The 18,129-nt window shown below is 33.4% G+C and overlaps 1 protein-coding gene and 1 long non-coding RNA gene across 3 annotated transcripts; both read right to left on the bottom strand.

The window, feature by feature from the left end:
• Positions 1-89: 89 nt before the first annotated feature.
• LOC110702788 (probable LRR receptor-like serine/threonine-protein kinase At1g53430) lies at positions 90-11,659 on the bottom strand. 2 transcript variants are annotated; one of them, XM_021880534.1, is made up of 24 exons: positions 11,243-11,659; positions 7,823-8,018; positions 6,827-6,898; positions 6,625-6,693; positions 6,403-6,474; positions 6,236-6,307; positions 5,451-5,522; positions 5,301-5,372; positions 5,112-5,183; positions 4,843-4,914; positions 4,670-4,741; positions 4,464-4,535; positions 4,317-4,382; positions 4,131-4,190; positions 4,001-4,039; positions 3,849-3,898; positions 3,315-3,676; positions 3,003-3,198; positions 2,773-2,907; positions 2,429-2,541; positions 2,086-2,296; positions 1,744-1,981; positions 787-937; positions 90-664 (listed from the first exon to the last, which is right to left on the bottom strand). In XM_021880534.1, the coding sequence occupies exons 1-24, from the start codon at positions 11,337-11,339 to the stop codon at positions 245-247; spliced, it is 3,051 nt and encodes a 1,016-aa protein (XP_021736226.1). In that variant the 5' UTR covers positions 11,340-11,659; the 3' UTR covers positions 90-244. The 2 variants fall into 2 exon arrangements, with proteins under 2 accessions (XP_021736226.1, XP_021736227.1); XM_021880535.1 differs by lacking the exons at positions 6,827-6,898; positions 7,823-8,018; positions 11,243-11,659 and having other exon boundaries at positions 6,428-6,474.
• Positions 11,660-17,331: 5,672 nt separating this feature from the next.
• LOC110702745 lies at positions 17,332-17,821 on the bottom strand. Its single transcript, XR_002507562.1, has 3 exons — positions 17,745-17,821; positions 17,523-17,594; positions 17,332-17,427 (listed from the first exon to the last, which is right to left on the bottom strand). It is a non-coding gene; the product is annotated as an uncharacterized LOC110702745 (long non-coding RNA).
• Between the last annotated feature and the right edge of the window lie 308 nt (positions 17,822-18,129).

Raw genomic sequence — 18,129 nt, 5'->3', positions numbered from 1 at the left:
ACTGGACTAACAAAATATCTTGTGTTCAAGTAATAGCTTAATTGGATAATTTTTATAGATTGAAAATTCATAATTATACAATAGCTGTATAATAAGGAATTGCTACTTATTGTAGCTGTTTTTTTATTTCTTGGTAAATAATAGCACAGATAATTTCCTTGTTTTATGTAATAAAAACTCTAGTAACGACATTAACTAAACCTTGACACTAGCAAATTAGGGTTTATACTAACAATTGGTCATGTTACTCCGGCTTTACATCATCAGGAAGCAACCTTGATCTTGAGGGTGATTTTTCACTAATCTCCTTGCTTTGCATAGAAATCGAAGTATCCGTCCATGGCCCATCTATGGACATGCTCTGCACTTGGCTAGACATCGAGCTCCCTGAAACATGAGTTTGACTGTCTTGTGACAGTCTCTCCAAAGCCTTAAACCTTAATTCATCATTCGTCCCTGTACGTTTGACAATTGGTGCTTGGACAGGGATTTGGCCTTCAATCATACTTGCAACTGAAGACATTGAGGGTCTAAGACTAGGAGATGGATTGGTACACAGAAGAGCTATGTTCAGCAATCTCAATGCTTCATCTTTGGAGTAACTCGAGCCTAGAGTTGGATCCACAAGCTCCAAGAGGTTTCCTTGCTCTTGTAAAACATAGGCCTTCAAAATCCCAGATGGATAACAAGTTAAAAGAATAGCCTAAAGCAGAAATACACTAAAAATCTTTACATAACATATAATTAGACATGAAAAGTAGATTGTACATAGAAGCTGTTTATTACCCAATCAAGAAGATAAACAAACTCTTCCTTCGGCCTATAACTTGTGTTGCTAGTTCCACTCACAATTTCAAGTGTGACAACCCCGAAACTGTACACATCTGCCTTATCTGTGAGATAGCCTCTCATTGCGTATTCAGGGGCCATATAACCTCTGAAGAAAGTATGAAAGATAAGAATTGATTCGCAAAAAAATTATTACGAAGTATTAAAATTTTAAACTGCATGATAAAAAAAAACTTTATAACCTTCTTGCAGAACATTATGCTTCAATATCAACAATATTTAGTTTTTTTTTTAACAATACACAGAGTTGCAGTATGAAAATGAACAGACTCACTGATAATTAATGTTATTATACAGAGTACAAAAAAAAGATATAAAATCATTTAATTTGAATTCTATCTACAATTCCACTGTTTCTTAATTCTCTATAGGCTATACCACTAAGATAAATTAAGGTAGGTATGTTTGGTTTAAAGGAAAGCAGTTTAAACAAACATTTCATTGGAAAAAAAATTGTAGCAGACGCTAAACATCAAAACACCTTAACTCTGGTATGGTTTCATGCTAGAAAAATTGAAGAAAGAAAGAATGGATATGGGAAGCAAGGATGGTACATAAAATTGAGATGAATACTTATTTCTGTAAAATCTGTTTCCACCTAAAAACAATTTTCAACCCAAGAAAGGTAAAACCAAACGAAGGAAAATGAGAATGCTAAATTTCCATTTTTTTTTTCAAGCAAAGGACTTTTAGTGGTGTGGTGTTACTCTATTTGTGCATTTGAGAAAGGCAGTATACATCAAAATAGGATATCATTTCTCTTCCGTTTTTGTAAACTTGTTCGTGAAAGTAACTTCTTCATGGTTCTAGATATATGGAAAATAATAATATTAGGTCCAGATCCTACATATGAAACCTAATGTTTCTTTTGTTAAGAAGAAGTATTTGACTCACATTGTTCCAGCAATTCTAGTGCTAATATGCGTATTCTCATCTTCATCAAGTTTAGCCAGACCAAAGTCTGAAATTTTAGCGTTCAAGGCCTTATCAAGCAACACATTTGTTGCCTTAATGTCCCGGTGAACAATCTTGAGTCTTGACTCCTCATGAAGGTATGCTAATCCTCTTGTGATTCCCAAGCATATCCTCATTCTTGTTTGCCAGTCCAAGTGCAACTTCTGATTCTCTTTACCTAGAAAGTTGGCAATAAAATTTAAAAAGGGCATAGATTGGATAGAAATCAAGCTTTCTAGTAAAAGAAGCAACTTAATACAAGATGCTAAAAAAGGCACTTGCCAAACAGTGCACGGGCAAGGGAGTTGTTTTCCATGTATTCATATACAAGCAATAGCTCTTTTCCTTCAATACAACACCCATAAAGCTTCACTAAATTTGGGTGTTGTAAAGCAGAGATCATGCCTATCTCATTGACAAATTCGCGATTTCCTTGCTTTGATTTGGAAGAAAGCTGCTTGACGGCAATCACTTTACCATCTGGTAGTACACCCTAACAAAAACAAAATTAATATTAGAAAATCTCAATAGTAAAAATTAAGAATGAATGCCAAGACATGCTTGTTACATGCGTCTGTTTCTTTAAACACAAAACAAAGGTAAGAAAACTATGAACCATAATTACCTTGAATACAGGCCCAAAACCTCCTTCACCAATTTTGTTTCTGAGATCAAAGTCATTGGTAGCTGCTTTAATCTGCCTCAAAGTAAAATATCCCGTACCTAGCCTTCGGAGTTCTGCCATATTTACATTAGATAAGACATACCCAATTAGTGGTAATACATTCCAAACTTTATTATCATTAAGCTGTAAAATAAGTGGTAAAATCTTTATAAGAAATTACAACAACAATTTTTTTTTTTTCGAAGGAAATTACAACAAATTTATAATAAGTTTATAGTCCCGATGTTCAATACTGCCATCACAAGTAAATGGCCAATTTGGAGCAGAATAAAACACATGATTACCTTCATTTTCCTGGCTTTTTCCACCAAAGCAACTCTTCATCCATAGAATTACCAGGATAGATAAAAAAATGGCACATGAAGCAAGCACAATTCCAACAATGGCTCCAACAGACAATCCTTTTTTGACTTTGAAATCTACAAAGAAAGTGATACGTTCAAATTTACAGATAATTTAAGCCACACAAATGAAGTACGATAAAACAGTGCTTAGTAATACGACGTTGACTCACTGGGCGTCACTGTAATCCCAGATATAAGAGGTCCATATACACCTCTGTCAGGAGACCCTGTTGTTCCTCTTCCAGACCAGTATAAGAAGATCTCAAGGGTGGTCCCATTGACAAAGACATCAAAGGCCTTGGTTATCTCCTTTCCAGCCCCTCCAGCTTCAGCCTCGATATTGAAGTCTTTCAGCTTTATATTCCCCTGTCAAACCAATATAAACAAGAAGACAAACTTATACTAAATATGAAGTATATATATATATATATATATATAATTGGGGGGGGGGGGGGGGAGGATAGGAAATTTTGTTGAATCACCTGTATTGCTACATCAAAGAAGCGCCTGCCAATGTTGTCAAAAGTTCGGTCATCAGCAAACATTATCTCGGCAAAGTGAAGCTTCACGTTGTAACTTCCTGGTATCAAGCAAAGGCCATAATATTTAAGTGATAAAGGTGCCAGACGAGCTGTTTGATAAATACCCGTCACATTAGGGTTGGATGTTTCCATTGCCAAGAAGCTGGCTTTGTCATCATAAAGAAAAGATCCTGTGCTACTATAAGCCCACTTTTCTCCACTTGCGAAGAAAGTGGAAGGGCCTCCAGGAGTACTGTCCTCGTCGTATTCATTCCCTCGGAAACTCATCTTGTTTCCACCACAATTGATAGACATAGAATAATCTGTAGAAACATGAGAGCATGACGAGAGTGCTAGAATAAATTGTTCTTCTTTCTAGTTTTTTTATGATAATAGTAAGAAATACTAGGGTAAACTAATAGCAAGATATAAAATATTCATGTCAAAAAGATCGCGTTTACAGTTACAATCTACAAAAATCTAGTAGATTCTTACATTGGGGCTTATTGGAGCAAGGAAGGTCCCTCCTCAAGCACCAACTTACTCTGCAAAATCACAATGTACTTTCATAATGACTCAAATTTATGTGAGCATTGATGACTTTTTAAGGTTCAATATATGAAGAATCAGTAGTAAACAGAGCTTACTTGTTGGTCTTTGCAGACGAATAGCTGGCGACAAGATTCCTGTTTCATAATTGATTAATAAAAAATGGGATCATATAGTTAGGCAAAAAGCTTAATAGAAAAAGCAGCAAAGTATTGCAGATGATCTTACACATTTGACTGCTGACAACTAGCTGGAGATGAACCAGTGAAATTGTTATAAGACACATCGCTGCAACAATAAGATTGGAATTATAAGATTTATGATTTTCAGAAAAAAGCACTGCTATAAACAATAAGCTATAAAAGAAGAAAGACAATAGAAAAATTTTAAAAATCAAAAACCAAAAAACCTTACTAGTTTTGCCTGCTATACAATATCCAACCTGGCAACGGTCCAGAAAATGAGTTGTTCGTAAGGAACCTACGTCGAAAATATGATTTGAAGCTCAACCTAATGTAGTAGTTAAAATGGATGATCCAAAATGAATGTATTTTGACTTACAGATATCCAAGTTTTTGTAAATTCTGCATTGATTCGGGAATTTGACCACTCAACTGGTTGTAGCTCAGGTCTCTACAAATAAGATATAATTACATTTCAATCATTATATATAATACCTATAGGCCACACACTTTACAATTTACAACGCAGTGTTCTTTGTACAAGTTGTAAGCTCTAAATTATGGCAGATAGATGCGAGAACTCACAGAAGTTTCAAATTTGGTAAGTTTCCAATGAAATCGGGGATTGGACCAGTAATTGAGCAGTTTCGGAGTACCCTGTACACAATTTAATAAAAGAATCAGTAAATTAACATCTAAAAACATGCCAAATTTCTGCTGAAACAATAAAATAAAATAAAATATATAAAATAACTCACAGATACTGTAAATTTTCCATAATTGTCAGGTTTGGGAAAGTGATACTTCTTGCATTTAGATCAGAAATTCTCCTGAAAATTAGAAAACAATCAAAGATTTATCAAAAACTAATGCTTGGTATGCTGTTTCCAACTTCACTAATTAGTGGCCTAATTTATACACTAGTATATATTTTCTTTATATATACAATAGACTGAATTGACAGTTTCTTCAACCAAAGTTAGCCATGTGAGCCTATCATGCACACTTGAAGTAATAGGCCACTCACAAAATTGTCAAATTTTTCAAACTGGAAAAGGTAGACGGAATCGACCCCTCCAAAGACGTTCCCTGAATATCACTGTAAGATTTATAAAACACTACATTAAATAAAATATACAAGCTGAATATTGGTTGTGGCCAGGAAATAATATTTCTACCAGATATAATGTGGTTAAATCAAAACTAGTACACTCACAATGCGTTAAGGTTGGTTAAAGTACCAAGAAAATCAGGTATCTTCCCAGTGATCAAATTCCCAGTAAGTCTTCTGCAAGTAGAACACAGTAATAGTTTAGCAAACAGAAGTGTAGCTTGATTAAACTTCACATATGGAGTTGGAACATACAATTCAGTGAGGTTCTTCAAATTGACAAATGTTTCGGGAATTGTTCCATTAAAAAAATTTGCAGCAAGCACCCTACAGAAAAGAAAAAGTGTGTTAAATGCGCTAAGTAAACAGTGATACGAATATCAAACTATAAAAATCTAATATCACGAATACAACATGCTAAAAAAAATATGAGGAGAGTTTGATTCATTTATAAACCCAAAGGAGGTTCCAAACTAAAACCTGTTGGTGGTACTCCTCTAGCTTATAAGGTGGTATATACTCTATTCTTTCTTCAACGAGGGAGATCACAGAAGTGGAGAACAAAGGAACTTTAACACTAGCAGCTTAAAATCATAGATTGAAGACAAGTAAAATTCAATACTACTCGTAATTAATAAAATGTACTCCCTCTGTTTTTAAATACTTGATCCTGGTTCTTTTTCCGGCCGTTTTAAAATAGTTGCTCCATTTCCTTATTTGAAAAGCTTTTACAATATTTAATTAATTTCTCTTACCAAGTGGACCCAACAATATTAATTCCATATTCTTTCTCCTTCAATTCTCTCCACTACTTTTGGTTTTTTACAATTTTTAATTCTTCCACCAACCTCACTACCTCAATATTTTATTACTTTCTCCAATTTCTCCTAAGACTCCGTGCATGGAGAAATGGAGCAAGTATTTAAAAACAGAGGGAGTAACATTTTGCACATAACCAACCAAGTTAAATATGATATGGGTTCATTTCTAGTAAAAAAAACATTCCAATGACTAAAATGCTTTGAAGAAAATGAACTCACATTCTTCTCAAGCTTTTCAAATTTCCAAGGCTCTTAGGCAATGGACCTCCTAGTCGGTTATCTTCCAACATTCTGAGTAAATCCATGTAAAAACAGATAAAGGATCAAATCAGGACTATTGATAGCCAACATCAACGGCATAGGAACAGTCAGTTAAAAATATTTACAACTCCTCCAGGGTTGAAATTTGACCAATTTCTTTCGGAATGGGACCAGTCATCCGGTTCACCACAAGTGATCTGCAAAGAAAAAAGAATTCAGATACAACCATGAACAGTATATTCTTATGGTGGTTGTCTTTAAACAATAGAGATTGAGCACAAACAGTTACAAATTTGTTACAAAAATCACCAGGCAAATTCAATATAGTTAGAATGTGTCATACTTACAAAGTAACAAGTGGAATCTTCGATAGAGTTTTAGGGATCGTTCCATGAACATAGTTTCTAGCAAGATCACTGCATTAATGCTTAACTCATCAGGATCTTCAATGCTAAATATTGATAATTGAAGCATCAAATATAAATGAAGAGAGTCATAAAAGAACAGATAATTTAGCTACTTTTCACTGCAAAAGAGCATCCTACTTACATTTCTTGCAGCTGAGTAAGGTTCCCAAATTCTTCAGGCAAGTATCCAGTAAGATTCAGACCCTTCAATTGGCTGCAAAAAGAAGAAAAAAAAATCTCATTACAACACAGAATCAAAAGGCCAAACCAATGCACATGTATTCACCATAAAAGCATAGCCAGTACAACATACAGCCCATGAAATTGCAGACAACAGAAAAATGGATAGTGGGACAGCTTTGATTTTGTCACTGTTTAATTAGGAGCAGTATGGCATCAAATTAGCATTTTGGCCAATAAAAACAATATTTCTCATGTTTGGTAAAGAGCAGTTCAGATTAACTATATTCGATGACACCACTAATCTTTGAGGATGCTTTGAGTGGTGTTAACTATATAATGAAACAAAGGATCTAACAATACAACAGCACATTTCACAACCTCCATGCTCCATTTAACAATTTCAAGCCCGGTTTCAAAAAATAAAAACAATTTCAAGTCAAATTCGCAGTTCAGATGTGTGTATTCTTAGACTTGAATCAAATTATATTGTAAGAAACTACGATATTACCCACCTTAAAGAGCTAAAAATTTGGCATTGGCAGTATAAGCAAAGAATTCCTTAAACATGGTGACTTTTAAAACCATAATTCTAAAAGGTAGTTTTTGAAATCCTGTACTTTGTATATACATTTCAATGGCAAATTTAGAGATCTAATACGAAGTGGAAACCAAAAAGGAGCCATTCAATTCCCCATCCATCCTCTCACAAGTTTCCAAACCCAAATTTATCAAGGACTGAAATACAATATGATCTACCAACCCAATCAACCCAAGTTATGAACTAGGAAGTGCTCCTTACAGCATATCATCATCTCCTAAAATAATGTACATTGAAGAGAAGTCTATTATAAATACGAAAAGTAACATATAAAATGTATATATGATAATGAAGGAAGAGGCTATAGATAAACTAATCTGAAAATGGAGACAAATAAGATGTAAATGAAGAACATACATATTCGTGACATGGCAAACAGTGCCACTGTTAAATGTACAATCACAAGTAACGTTGGTAAAAATATTGACGCCAAAATTTCTATTGAAGCTTCGACCCCCATCATTGCAGGATTTGTCAGTGACCTTCCAATATGTCTGTACTGCAGGAATTGACTGGATCTCTAATTTGTCTGATATTATTTTCAGGGCTTTCACTGCCAACCCACAAGTGAAACAGTCAAACAACAACAAAACCAAAGCCCTAATCCAAAGGGATACAAACAACTTCAGAGCTTTCATGAAAAAATTAAACTTCGATTAATAGATCTGGTAATTAAAAGTTTACAAAACTAAAAACCATATGTGAAAATTCGACTTCATAAAAGAAAAAAACTACTGGTAGTTTAATTGTCACAGTCTGTAAAAATTGATAGTCTTTTCCTTGTACATGTTTTTCCCTTCATCCGCAACATTAAGGTAAATCTAGTTGGAGGATGATTTTAACATGAACTTCACATCACATTACTGATTTAATTGTTTTGTCTAAGCCTAGCTTATATATTAGAAAGGGTAACTTATACGAAGTATTAGAAATATGTTACTCTTGACACTGAAGAGCAAGGAGACAATATGTTTGACAAATTTTAGTATCAAATATGATTGTATGGGATTAAAAATCATCCAAAGTACTAACCTGTACTTTTTTATGGTGTTGTCATTTATATTCCAATTTCCACCACAGCCCTAGTCCATCATCCACCTTTCTCCGAATTCAACTCAATGAAAACTCGTCTCCTAAACCTCCACATTAGCCTCACCAAATCAGTCCATCATCCACCTTTCTCCAAAATCAACTCAATGACAACTCGTCCCCTAAACTTCCATGTTAGCCCCACCAAAGCAACCGCCAACCACTAAACCATGCACTTATCTAAATTATGTAGCAATTTTACTAAATCCGTTAATATTGCAGCAACTCTTTTTTAAGACTCCATATCGATTAGTGATTTTTTCTAGCACAACAAAAACTATAACTATTTTCCCAAACTTACTAGACATCATTATAGAATAAATCTCTATTCTATAAGGATTGGTGTCTAACATATGAATTTTAACATCAAAGCCCAAACCTAATTGTTTTTTACATTCCAAAACTCATTATCACATTACATAAGCAAGATATATTAAATAATAAATCTCCAATATTACATGCCAAATATAACAAATACAATTATACAAAGTAACATTCCAAATCATACAATCAAGTTTCCCCAAGAAAAATCTCATTGTTCGAGTTTGGCAATACTCCCTCCCTTTGAGATTGCCCTACAAGGGCAGAAGGCTAGTATAATATAAACATCAAATAATTAATTGCCCCCTCTTTCATTGTTGACATATTCTTATGTAATAAGTAATATGATACAAATTTGTTTCCTAATTTCTACTAATTATGTCATCCTCCCTAGCCTATTGTCGGGAGATGTTTTTGTAAATCAAGTTACTCAAATTAATGTAATTTAGTTATTGATGCATGAAATAGATACTCTAAACTCTAAAGTTATTGCTCATACTGTCAACGAATTGTTCAGTCATTTAGAATTTTGGACCACATACATATTTTTTAATTTTATTTCCATAAATATATTCATATATTATGACTAGATTATACAATAGATAAAATTTATCAAGACTTAGGATGCCATGTTATTGTCATGTTGTGATATGTCTTAGCAAGTATTTTCACTACTTGCATTCATACAATACCCCACAATATTCAACATATTCAAAGAATGTACTAAACAAGGAGTAAAAACTTTAAATGCACACGGTTTGCGACGGTGTAGGTGTAATAGTAAGCTGTCTTTGTAATCTAAAAAAGCTCAAATTTGCATTGACTTGTCCAAAGTCCCTAAACTTTAATTAAAGCTAACAATAAAGCAATTTATTCTCCAAATATTATATGAAATGATTTTATACTCCGTACAACGTAACTACTATTTTTACTACAAGTACGTCTATAGAGAACCATAGAGATTAATCACAAAATTGGATCTCACGAAGGAAGTATTACTCAATCAAACAATTTTAAGGAATTTACAACCTCCTAAATTCCCGTAATAAAATTTAAATATACTTTGCAATATGAAATAGAGGGAGTATTACTCAATCAATTCCCGTCCACATAATAGGTTCAAATTTGTTTTATGAGGAAGCTTATTTTATGTAACAACGTAACATTAAAAAAAAAAAAAGCAAAAACAAATTGATAGTCGAGAAAAATAATATGTACTTTGTAAAAAGTAATTATTGTTTGAAGTCACTATCTATGTTAAATGTCGTACCAAAATTGTTATCAAGATTGATACTAAATTTGATTTTAACAAGACTAGTATGACATTAGAATTGAAATTTTAGCCGTCTATAACGTGGACTTACTTAAGTAGCTTTTCTATCTTGTGAAAGAGTCGACAAATGAGTCAAAAGAATCTTCCTCTACTTTTATTTCATTCATTCCCTTTCTTTGAAAGAACGATTGTGATGACACAACATTTTTTGGTCCATGTAAAATAATTACAAAAAAAGGATGTGGAGTTGGCTTGATGGTAGCACTCCCATCTCGTAATCTCGAGGTTACGGGATCGATCCTTGCCCCCAGCATATGCTAGAATTTCCCCCGCCCCCCGTTGTACCCGCCCTTGTGGCTCATATGAATCAAAAAAAAAAAATTACAAAAAGATATAGACGCAATTTGATCCCATATTTTACGTATTTCTCTTAATACTAAACTACTTAATATATGTGCCTAAATCAAACACGTCAGTGAAATAAAAACGGAGGAAGTATATACTACCTTTTAATACAAATAATATCTCAAAAAAGTTGCAAATAATAAAGATCCGCCGTATGTGCCTGATGTATCAATCACCAAACCCGAGGTACTAAAGCAAGTGGAACCCATAACATTATTAATTAAGTTTAAGTTCAATAGAATTATTCACGTTACATTCATAACTCATATAATAAGATGTGATTAATACTGTAACAAAAATTAATTTAGAAATTCTAACAATAGAATTATTGGGAAAATCCAAAAAGTACTACTAATTTTTCATGGGTGTCAATTGTCAGCAGTTAAAATGAGATTATGCGAATGTGGTACAACCAAATAATAAAAAAACGACATAAATGGCCCAGTCTACTCAATATTACTGTAATTAAAAACAAAAAGAACAAAATAATCAATTATTGTAAAAAAAAAAAAAAACGAATAATCAATTAATGATGTAAATAAGTCGAAAAATGAATCAATAATTGACGAAACATTCACAAATCATTTTCCCGAAAAAAAAAAAAAAAAACAACAACAACAACTATATTTACATAATAAACTGGAAATTCGCATGATACGCAGTATAAATATGTAAAATTATAGTGTTACCTTCATTTGGAGGGATAAGTTGAGCGTCGATTCCAAGAATTACGAAGAAATTGAAGAAAAGGAAGAAAATTAAAGAAGTAGAAAATGAAGGCAGCATATTAATAATTGAATTTAGTTTACAAAGTAACCATTGAAATGAAGATTTATGAGGGAGAAGAAACAGAGAAGGTGAGAAACAGAGAATGAGAGTGTGAAAAGAGGAGAGAGAAAGAATAGAGAGCAGTTTTTTTTTAAGGAAAGGTTTGGAGGAATGTAATGGATGATTGGGGGTTTTGATTACCTTTTACAGGTAAATTTTAAATAAGGCTAATATTTAAAGAGAAAATACAAGTTGATTTTCACAATAAATAAAACAATGTTTATCTAGTGGTATTTATGTCAACAACTTTTATCAAATTGAATGTAGATCCTAAGATCCACAAATGTTGATTTATTTACAATAGTATCATGTTAATTGAGATAGTTAATTAATTTAAATACAGATTAAAATAGTACTCCGTATTAAATAAACGATTTTTGTTTATGATAACGATCAAGTGAGGACTCCCCCATATTTACAAAAGTGTCGTAATTGAGACAGCCATATGATAATGACTTGTGACAACGTGACCGTTACATTCACATTCAAGCAATTACTTCAATTCATAGCTTTTATTACATCAGAAATTGATTAAAGTAAAGCTTAAACAAAACTTAGATATTAAAATGATTATCACTTTCTCTCTCTGTTTTTTTTTATTTTTTTTTTTTTTATTTTTTTTGTGAGTTCAGAGAAACACAAAGTGAATAAATAATTTATTTTGATAATTTTAAAACAATGTTGCAGTTAAAGTTTTTTAAGAGAGAGAAAATGGCAGATAAATGGATGTAGAGAGAAAATGTAGAGAAATGGGCGAGGAAAGAGAAGACGATTCAAAATGGTTTTATTTTTTTTATTTTTTTATGTATATATATGGGTGGTAAGGACGGTTAAGCAATGGGGGCTGTTAAATACCGCCAACAATTTTTATCAAATCACCAACATTAAAAGTGAATGGACATCAATAGCCTACTTATACCCCCACCCATCTTCCTCTTTCTCTTTTATTTTATTCTCTCTCATCACCCACAAGGGCCACAACAAGCACTTCCCACCACAACAGCAGCTGTACGTCGGAGAAGAAAAAAGCGTCGGACCTGGAGGCGGCGGCGATCAGAGGTAATGAATTGGTATAACAGTGGTGTTTACCTCCAATTTGTTTTAAGAAAATGCCTGGTGTTCATAGTCGACGATAAAATGATTGATACTTATTTATGGACTGAAACATTGAATTGGAATAAGCAACACAATTGCTTTAGAAATTCTCAACAAAAACCCTTATATACTAATTTAGATAGCAACCCAATTTGGGCGTTGATTGTGTTCAAAATGTTCAAGTCAACTAAAAATTCCCTTGTTGAAGTACAATAGTAACATTCTGACAAAACATGAACAAGCAAAAATATGTTTATTGTTATAATGAATTATAGATTGTTTCAGGTGAAAATAATGGGACCTTGCCGAAGGTCCTTGAGAGGTGGTGAAGACTAGGCTCGGTCCAAGTGATGTTGGGCCGAGGGTTTCCTACACAACTAATACACGTCAACTAGCCTCGGGGGAGTTGCCGAGGAAGGCCCCTTTAATGCTAAAGTCAGTACAATGTGTGGAGAGAAATGACTATGCAAGAGAATTAATTGCTTGAGGCTATATGTGAATGAATGTAAAGTAGTACAATTGATGGCTTTTATACCTTTGCATAACTTGGAGAAGTGGGCCTCGGTCAAATGGGCTTGCCATGTTGACTGACCTTGACTTTAGCACAATGGGAGAGTTAAACCTTGAACCTTGGGCTTTTAATTGGATTATTTATGGACTGGACCCAATTGAACTAAATTGGACCCAAATAGAAATTATTAAGAGCAGCCAGATTTTTTATACATCTTTTGGATATAAACTTATTTATACACCTAATAAATCACTTCTTTAAGAAATACTTGTCTTCATGAGCTACTGTTTATGTATGCGCAGCTACTTGTGTTGATATGAAGTAGAGCCTCACCCAAAACCGATTAAACACCACGGTAATCGGTTTTGCATGCCGGTCAACCATGGTCAATCGGCGTGTAAAACCGGTCACTTGGGACGGTAAACGGTTTTGGACGCCGATCACGGTGGTCAACCGGCTTTGGAAACCGATTACCGTCCTAGATGACCGATTTTGAGTGCCGATTGTGCTGGTGCCGGAATTTAAAAATCCACCTTCCCATACAACAAGGGATGGTGGTGGGTCGTCGTTTTCCTAATGGTTGATGAATGCTGACCTGCTGTAGCTATTAGTGGTTTGGAAACACAAAAAATTCTGATACCTTCCCTCTTGGTTGTTGTGGGCGGTGATGGTGCAGTGGGTGGTGGTAGTTGTGGGAAGTGATGGTGCAGTGGGTGGTGGTGGTCGTTGTTGTTGTGGTGGCATGGTAGTGTCGTAGTGGCGGCAATGGTGGTTGCTTTGTGGTGGTTAACTATTGGGTTTGAGACATAATGGACTTAGGAGAGAGAAAGTAAAGTGCGGATGAATAAGGCTAATTTTATCCCCACATTACTTTTATTGGAATTTTAATAAAAAAAATGCCGGCGGTATATAGCAATCCACTAAACAACTTACTGAGATTAATGAAGGTTAGAGGTCAGTGGTTAGTGGAGGAGTGGAATCAAACGACATCGTTTTGCATGGGGTTGTACTGCTGTAGTTAGAAGACCCTACACCCTCAAATATTTCTTATTAGGGCCTTATTCATCTCCGTGCCACCATTATCTTAATATACATAAAGTTGTCCCATATTAGTATCAATAGTAATTATATACGCCATGGTGCACAGAATTAGGTGCACCAATGTAAGGAGGGTATGCCTATTGTAGGGGATCCTTCTCCTTTATACTCATGGCCCTTTAAAAGCCTAGGACTATACACTTGTTATGGTGTATTAGGATTTGAATTCCTGACTGTTTGGGGAACTTGAATTAGAGTTCATCTTATCATTACGCATTTTTGTAAGAAACTAGTAAGGAATCGCCAATGAGTTTTTTTGAAAACTCATAAACTTCGTTCATGCCTTTCTCCCAAGTGGAGTTCAAGGGATATTTAGCACGGATCATAAGTTTACCCATTCCCAAATTGGTCTACTTGTACCAGAAATGAGTTCGGGAGCAAGGGTACTAAAATAACGCTTCCTTTAGGGGGCAATCGCTATTCTAGCCCTAGTGCAGCCTCTACTAACTCTTCCTTTTTCACAATTTCATCACCAAACAATATATGCACATGATACCTAAAACTAAGTTAGTTGATTTTATTTACAAGCATTAATCACGTAGGACTTACATTGCAAAGTCGTTATTCTTTATTTAATTCAAATTCGTGAAAAGGAACAATAAATAAACAAGATTCGCCTTTGCTTAGGTGATAAAACAACAATTAATTATTCCAATTCTAATCATTGAATAACGCAAGAATGCTATGTGAAATAAATAAATTAAAAGTTTATTTAAAGTGTTCAAACAACACTAAATAATTGATTTAAAGTTATTTAAACAATAAAAAGAAAGGTAATTTATCTAAGTGTTCGGGAAACTAACCACTTTTCTTTGCTAGATCTTCGTTTAAAACCCTTATGGACTCCTTCTTGTTTGAGAACCTCCACCGTAAGGACAAGTAATAAGAGGGGTGAGTGTTTAGGACAAGAAGGTTGATAGTACACATGTTCACAAAAGTTCCTGCTAGTTTTTTCAGGTTAATTTCTATGTGTTTAAGCTTCGTATTAAGCCCCTGTTTATAGGGAATGGATGCGTTTAGGGTTTTGAGCATTTTGTCGCTACAGGTGGCGCGCACATCACAGAGGGTCACACACGCCTGTGCGGAAGTAGTTTGGATGCGCTGCCCCTTGCAGCACAACTAATGTTCATGCGCGTGGTATTATGGTAAGATTCGATTCAGTGTGTTCGTTAAATTCTAAATCTCCCATGAGCGCATCACTGGAGGTTGCGCTGCGTTATAATACCCCGTATTTTCCTAATCAATTAATTAGGAATTAATTTTTAAAAAGGGTATTTTAGTAAATTTATTATTTGGAGCCAAAGTAATATATGAATTTTGGCGCCAAAAGTATTTTGAAAACTAATCATTATTTTGGATAAGATTTATTATCCATTTATCTTATTATAAAAACCGGATTATATTATTTACATATTTCTAATATTTTTATTAAAGCAAAAATAATATTTTAATTAATTAATTATTATGGCCAAAATTTCCTAATAACTAGCTAGGATTTCGGATTTTCCATGAATGGAAAATCTGATTTTTATTGGTTATTTATTGGTATTTAATTAATTAATTATTTATTTATTCTATATTTTTATACAATTATTTTATTCCTTAAAAATCGAGCAAAATCTTCCTAAATACATCTAGAGGAATCCGAAAATTTGAGCAATGATATGGTAAGCTCAATATTTTCGGCCCTCGTGAATTATTTTGGGGGAATTTATTTGGTAAAATTATATTTTTAATTATCTCCCAAAATCTCTTATTTTCTTAATTCTAATTCTACATCTTTTAAATATCTAATCATCATATTTTCTTGCCATTCATTCTTCTTAATTATTCCCCAAGTAATTCCAATTTCCTTAATATTTTTCATGACATACATACCTTCCATATTCAATTATACACAATCACCCCCCAAGTAATTCCAATTTCCTTAATATTTTTCATGACATACATACCGTCCATATTCAATTATACACAATCACCTTAATATCAAAACTTTCCTTAATTCTTTTACTCACTTCTCCAAGTAATCCCTTAAACCCTACTTACCATAATTTTTCCTACATTTTCCTACCATAATTCATGCTCATACTAGCCTATAAATACCCCTTTGATTCATGATCAAACCTCATACAAAATTCTCATAATTCTCTCTCAAATTCTCTAATTAATTTCTTGTTCTCTTTCTTTTCTTCTTGCGCCAACCACCACCACCATGCACCATCTTCCACCACCGGCACCACCTGCTGCCACCACCAGCAACCACCCTTGCCAACACCGCCTCCTTCCACTCCTCCTTGGTTTCTTATTCTCTTATTCAATTATTATTATTATTATGGGAGCTTTATATAAAAATTATTATGAGTAGCTTTCATTATATAAAATCAGATTTTAGTATTGTTTATGTTGAATTAATTCAAAAAGTTCATGTACATATAGTTGGGAGGTTTTAATTTGATTATTTGTGATTATTTGTTAACATTATACTTCCTCTGTTCTATTAATATTGCAACAAGAAGGAAATTACGCATCCCTATGCACATTTTATATGCTAAACATCTATAATTGTGTAAGAGTAAAAATTATAAAAAGTTGATATTGTGAAAGTATTTTATGAGACAAATCCAACAAGATCCCACATGACTATATTTTGCTTGACGTATAAATCATATTATATGGTCAAACAAGAGTGATGAATAGTGATTAATTAAGGTTATATTAACATAACGGAGGAAGTATTAATTAAGGTTATATTTATTTGTAGGGTGTTTTTGATCAAGCTACTTGAGGGTTCTTTTGAAGTGTTTTTGGCTAAGCGAGGATCAAGGTACATTAGGTGGCTAGAATTCAATACTACTCGTAATTAATAAAATGTACTCCCTCTGTTTTTAAATACTTGATCCTGTTTCTTTTTCCGGCCGTTTTAAAATAGTTGCTCCATTTCCTTATTTGAAAAGCTTTTACAATATTTAATTAATTTCTCTTACCAAGTGGACCCAACAATATTAATTCCATATTCTTTCTCCTTCAATTCTCTCCACTACTTTTGGTTTTTTTACAATTTTTAATTCTTCCACCAACCTCACTACCTCAATATTTTATTACTTTCTCCAATTTCTCCTAAGACTCCGTGCATGGAGAAATGGAGCAAGTATTTAAAAACAGAGGGAGTAACATTTTGCACATAACCAACCAAGTTAAATATGATATGGGTTCATTTCTAGTAAAAAAAACATTCCAATGACTAAAATGCTTTGAAGAAAATGAACTCACATTCTTCTCAAGCTTTTCAAATTTCCAAGGCTCTTAGGCAATGGACCTCCTAGTCGGTTATCTTCCAACATTCTGAGTAAATCCATGTAAAAACAGATAAAGGATCAAATCAGGACTATTGATAGCCAACATCAACGGCATAGGAACAGTCAGTTAAAAATATTTACAACTCCTCCAGGGTTGAAATTTGACCAATTTCTTTCGGAATGGGACCAGTCATCCGGTTCACCACAAGTGATCTGCAAAGAAAAAAGAATTCAGATACAACCATGAACAGTATATTCTTATGGTGGTTGTCTTTAAACAATAGAGATTGAGCACAAACAGTTACAAATTTGTTACAAAAATCACCAGGCAAATTCAATATAGTTAGAATGTGTCATACTTACAAAGTAACAAGTGGAATCTTCGATAGAGTTTTAGGGATCGTTCCATGAACATAGTTTCTAGCAAGATCACTGCATTAATGCTTAACTCATCAGGATCTTAGATTGAAGACAATGATTTTATATCATGTTTGAATAAGCATGTTTGAATGATTTTGTGATGTTTGAATTAAGTTGAATTGAATTATGACTTATGAAATAAAAGTATGTTTAAATGATTGGTTTTAATAATTAAATTGAGGCAATGATTTTATATCATGTTTTGAATGATTAAAATTATTATCCATGTTTTAAAAAGGTTTGATATTGAAAGCATGTTGAATTTAATAAAAGAGTTTGAACTATTGGATTTAAAAGAGGATTTATTGAATTATTGAATTTAAATTGA

The sequence above is a fragment of the Chenopodium quinoa genome, unplaced genomic scaffold, assembly GCF_001683475.1.
Source record: "Chenopodium quinoa cultivar QQ74 unplaced genomic scaffold, ASM168347v1, whole genome shotgun sequence".
In the NCBI taxonomy this organism is placed as follows: domain Eukaryota; kingdom Viridiplantae; phylum Streptophyta; class Magnoliopsida; order Caryophyllales; family Amaranthaceae; genus Chenopodium; species Chenopodium quinoa.
The sequence above is the reverse complement of the archived record's forward strand: the minus strand, read 5'-3'. Positions and strand labels throughout refer to the sequence as shown.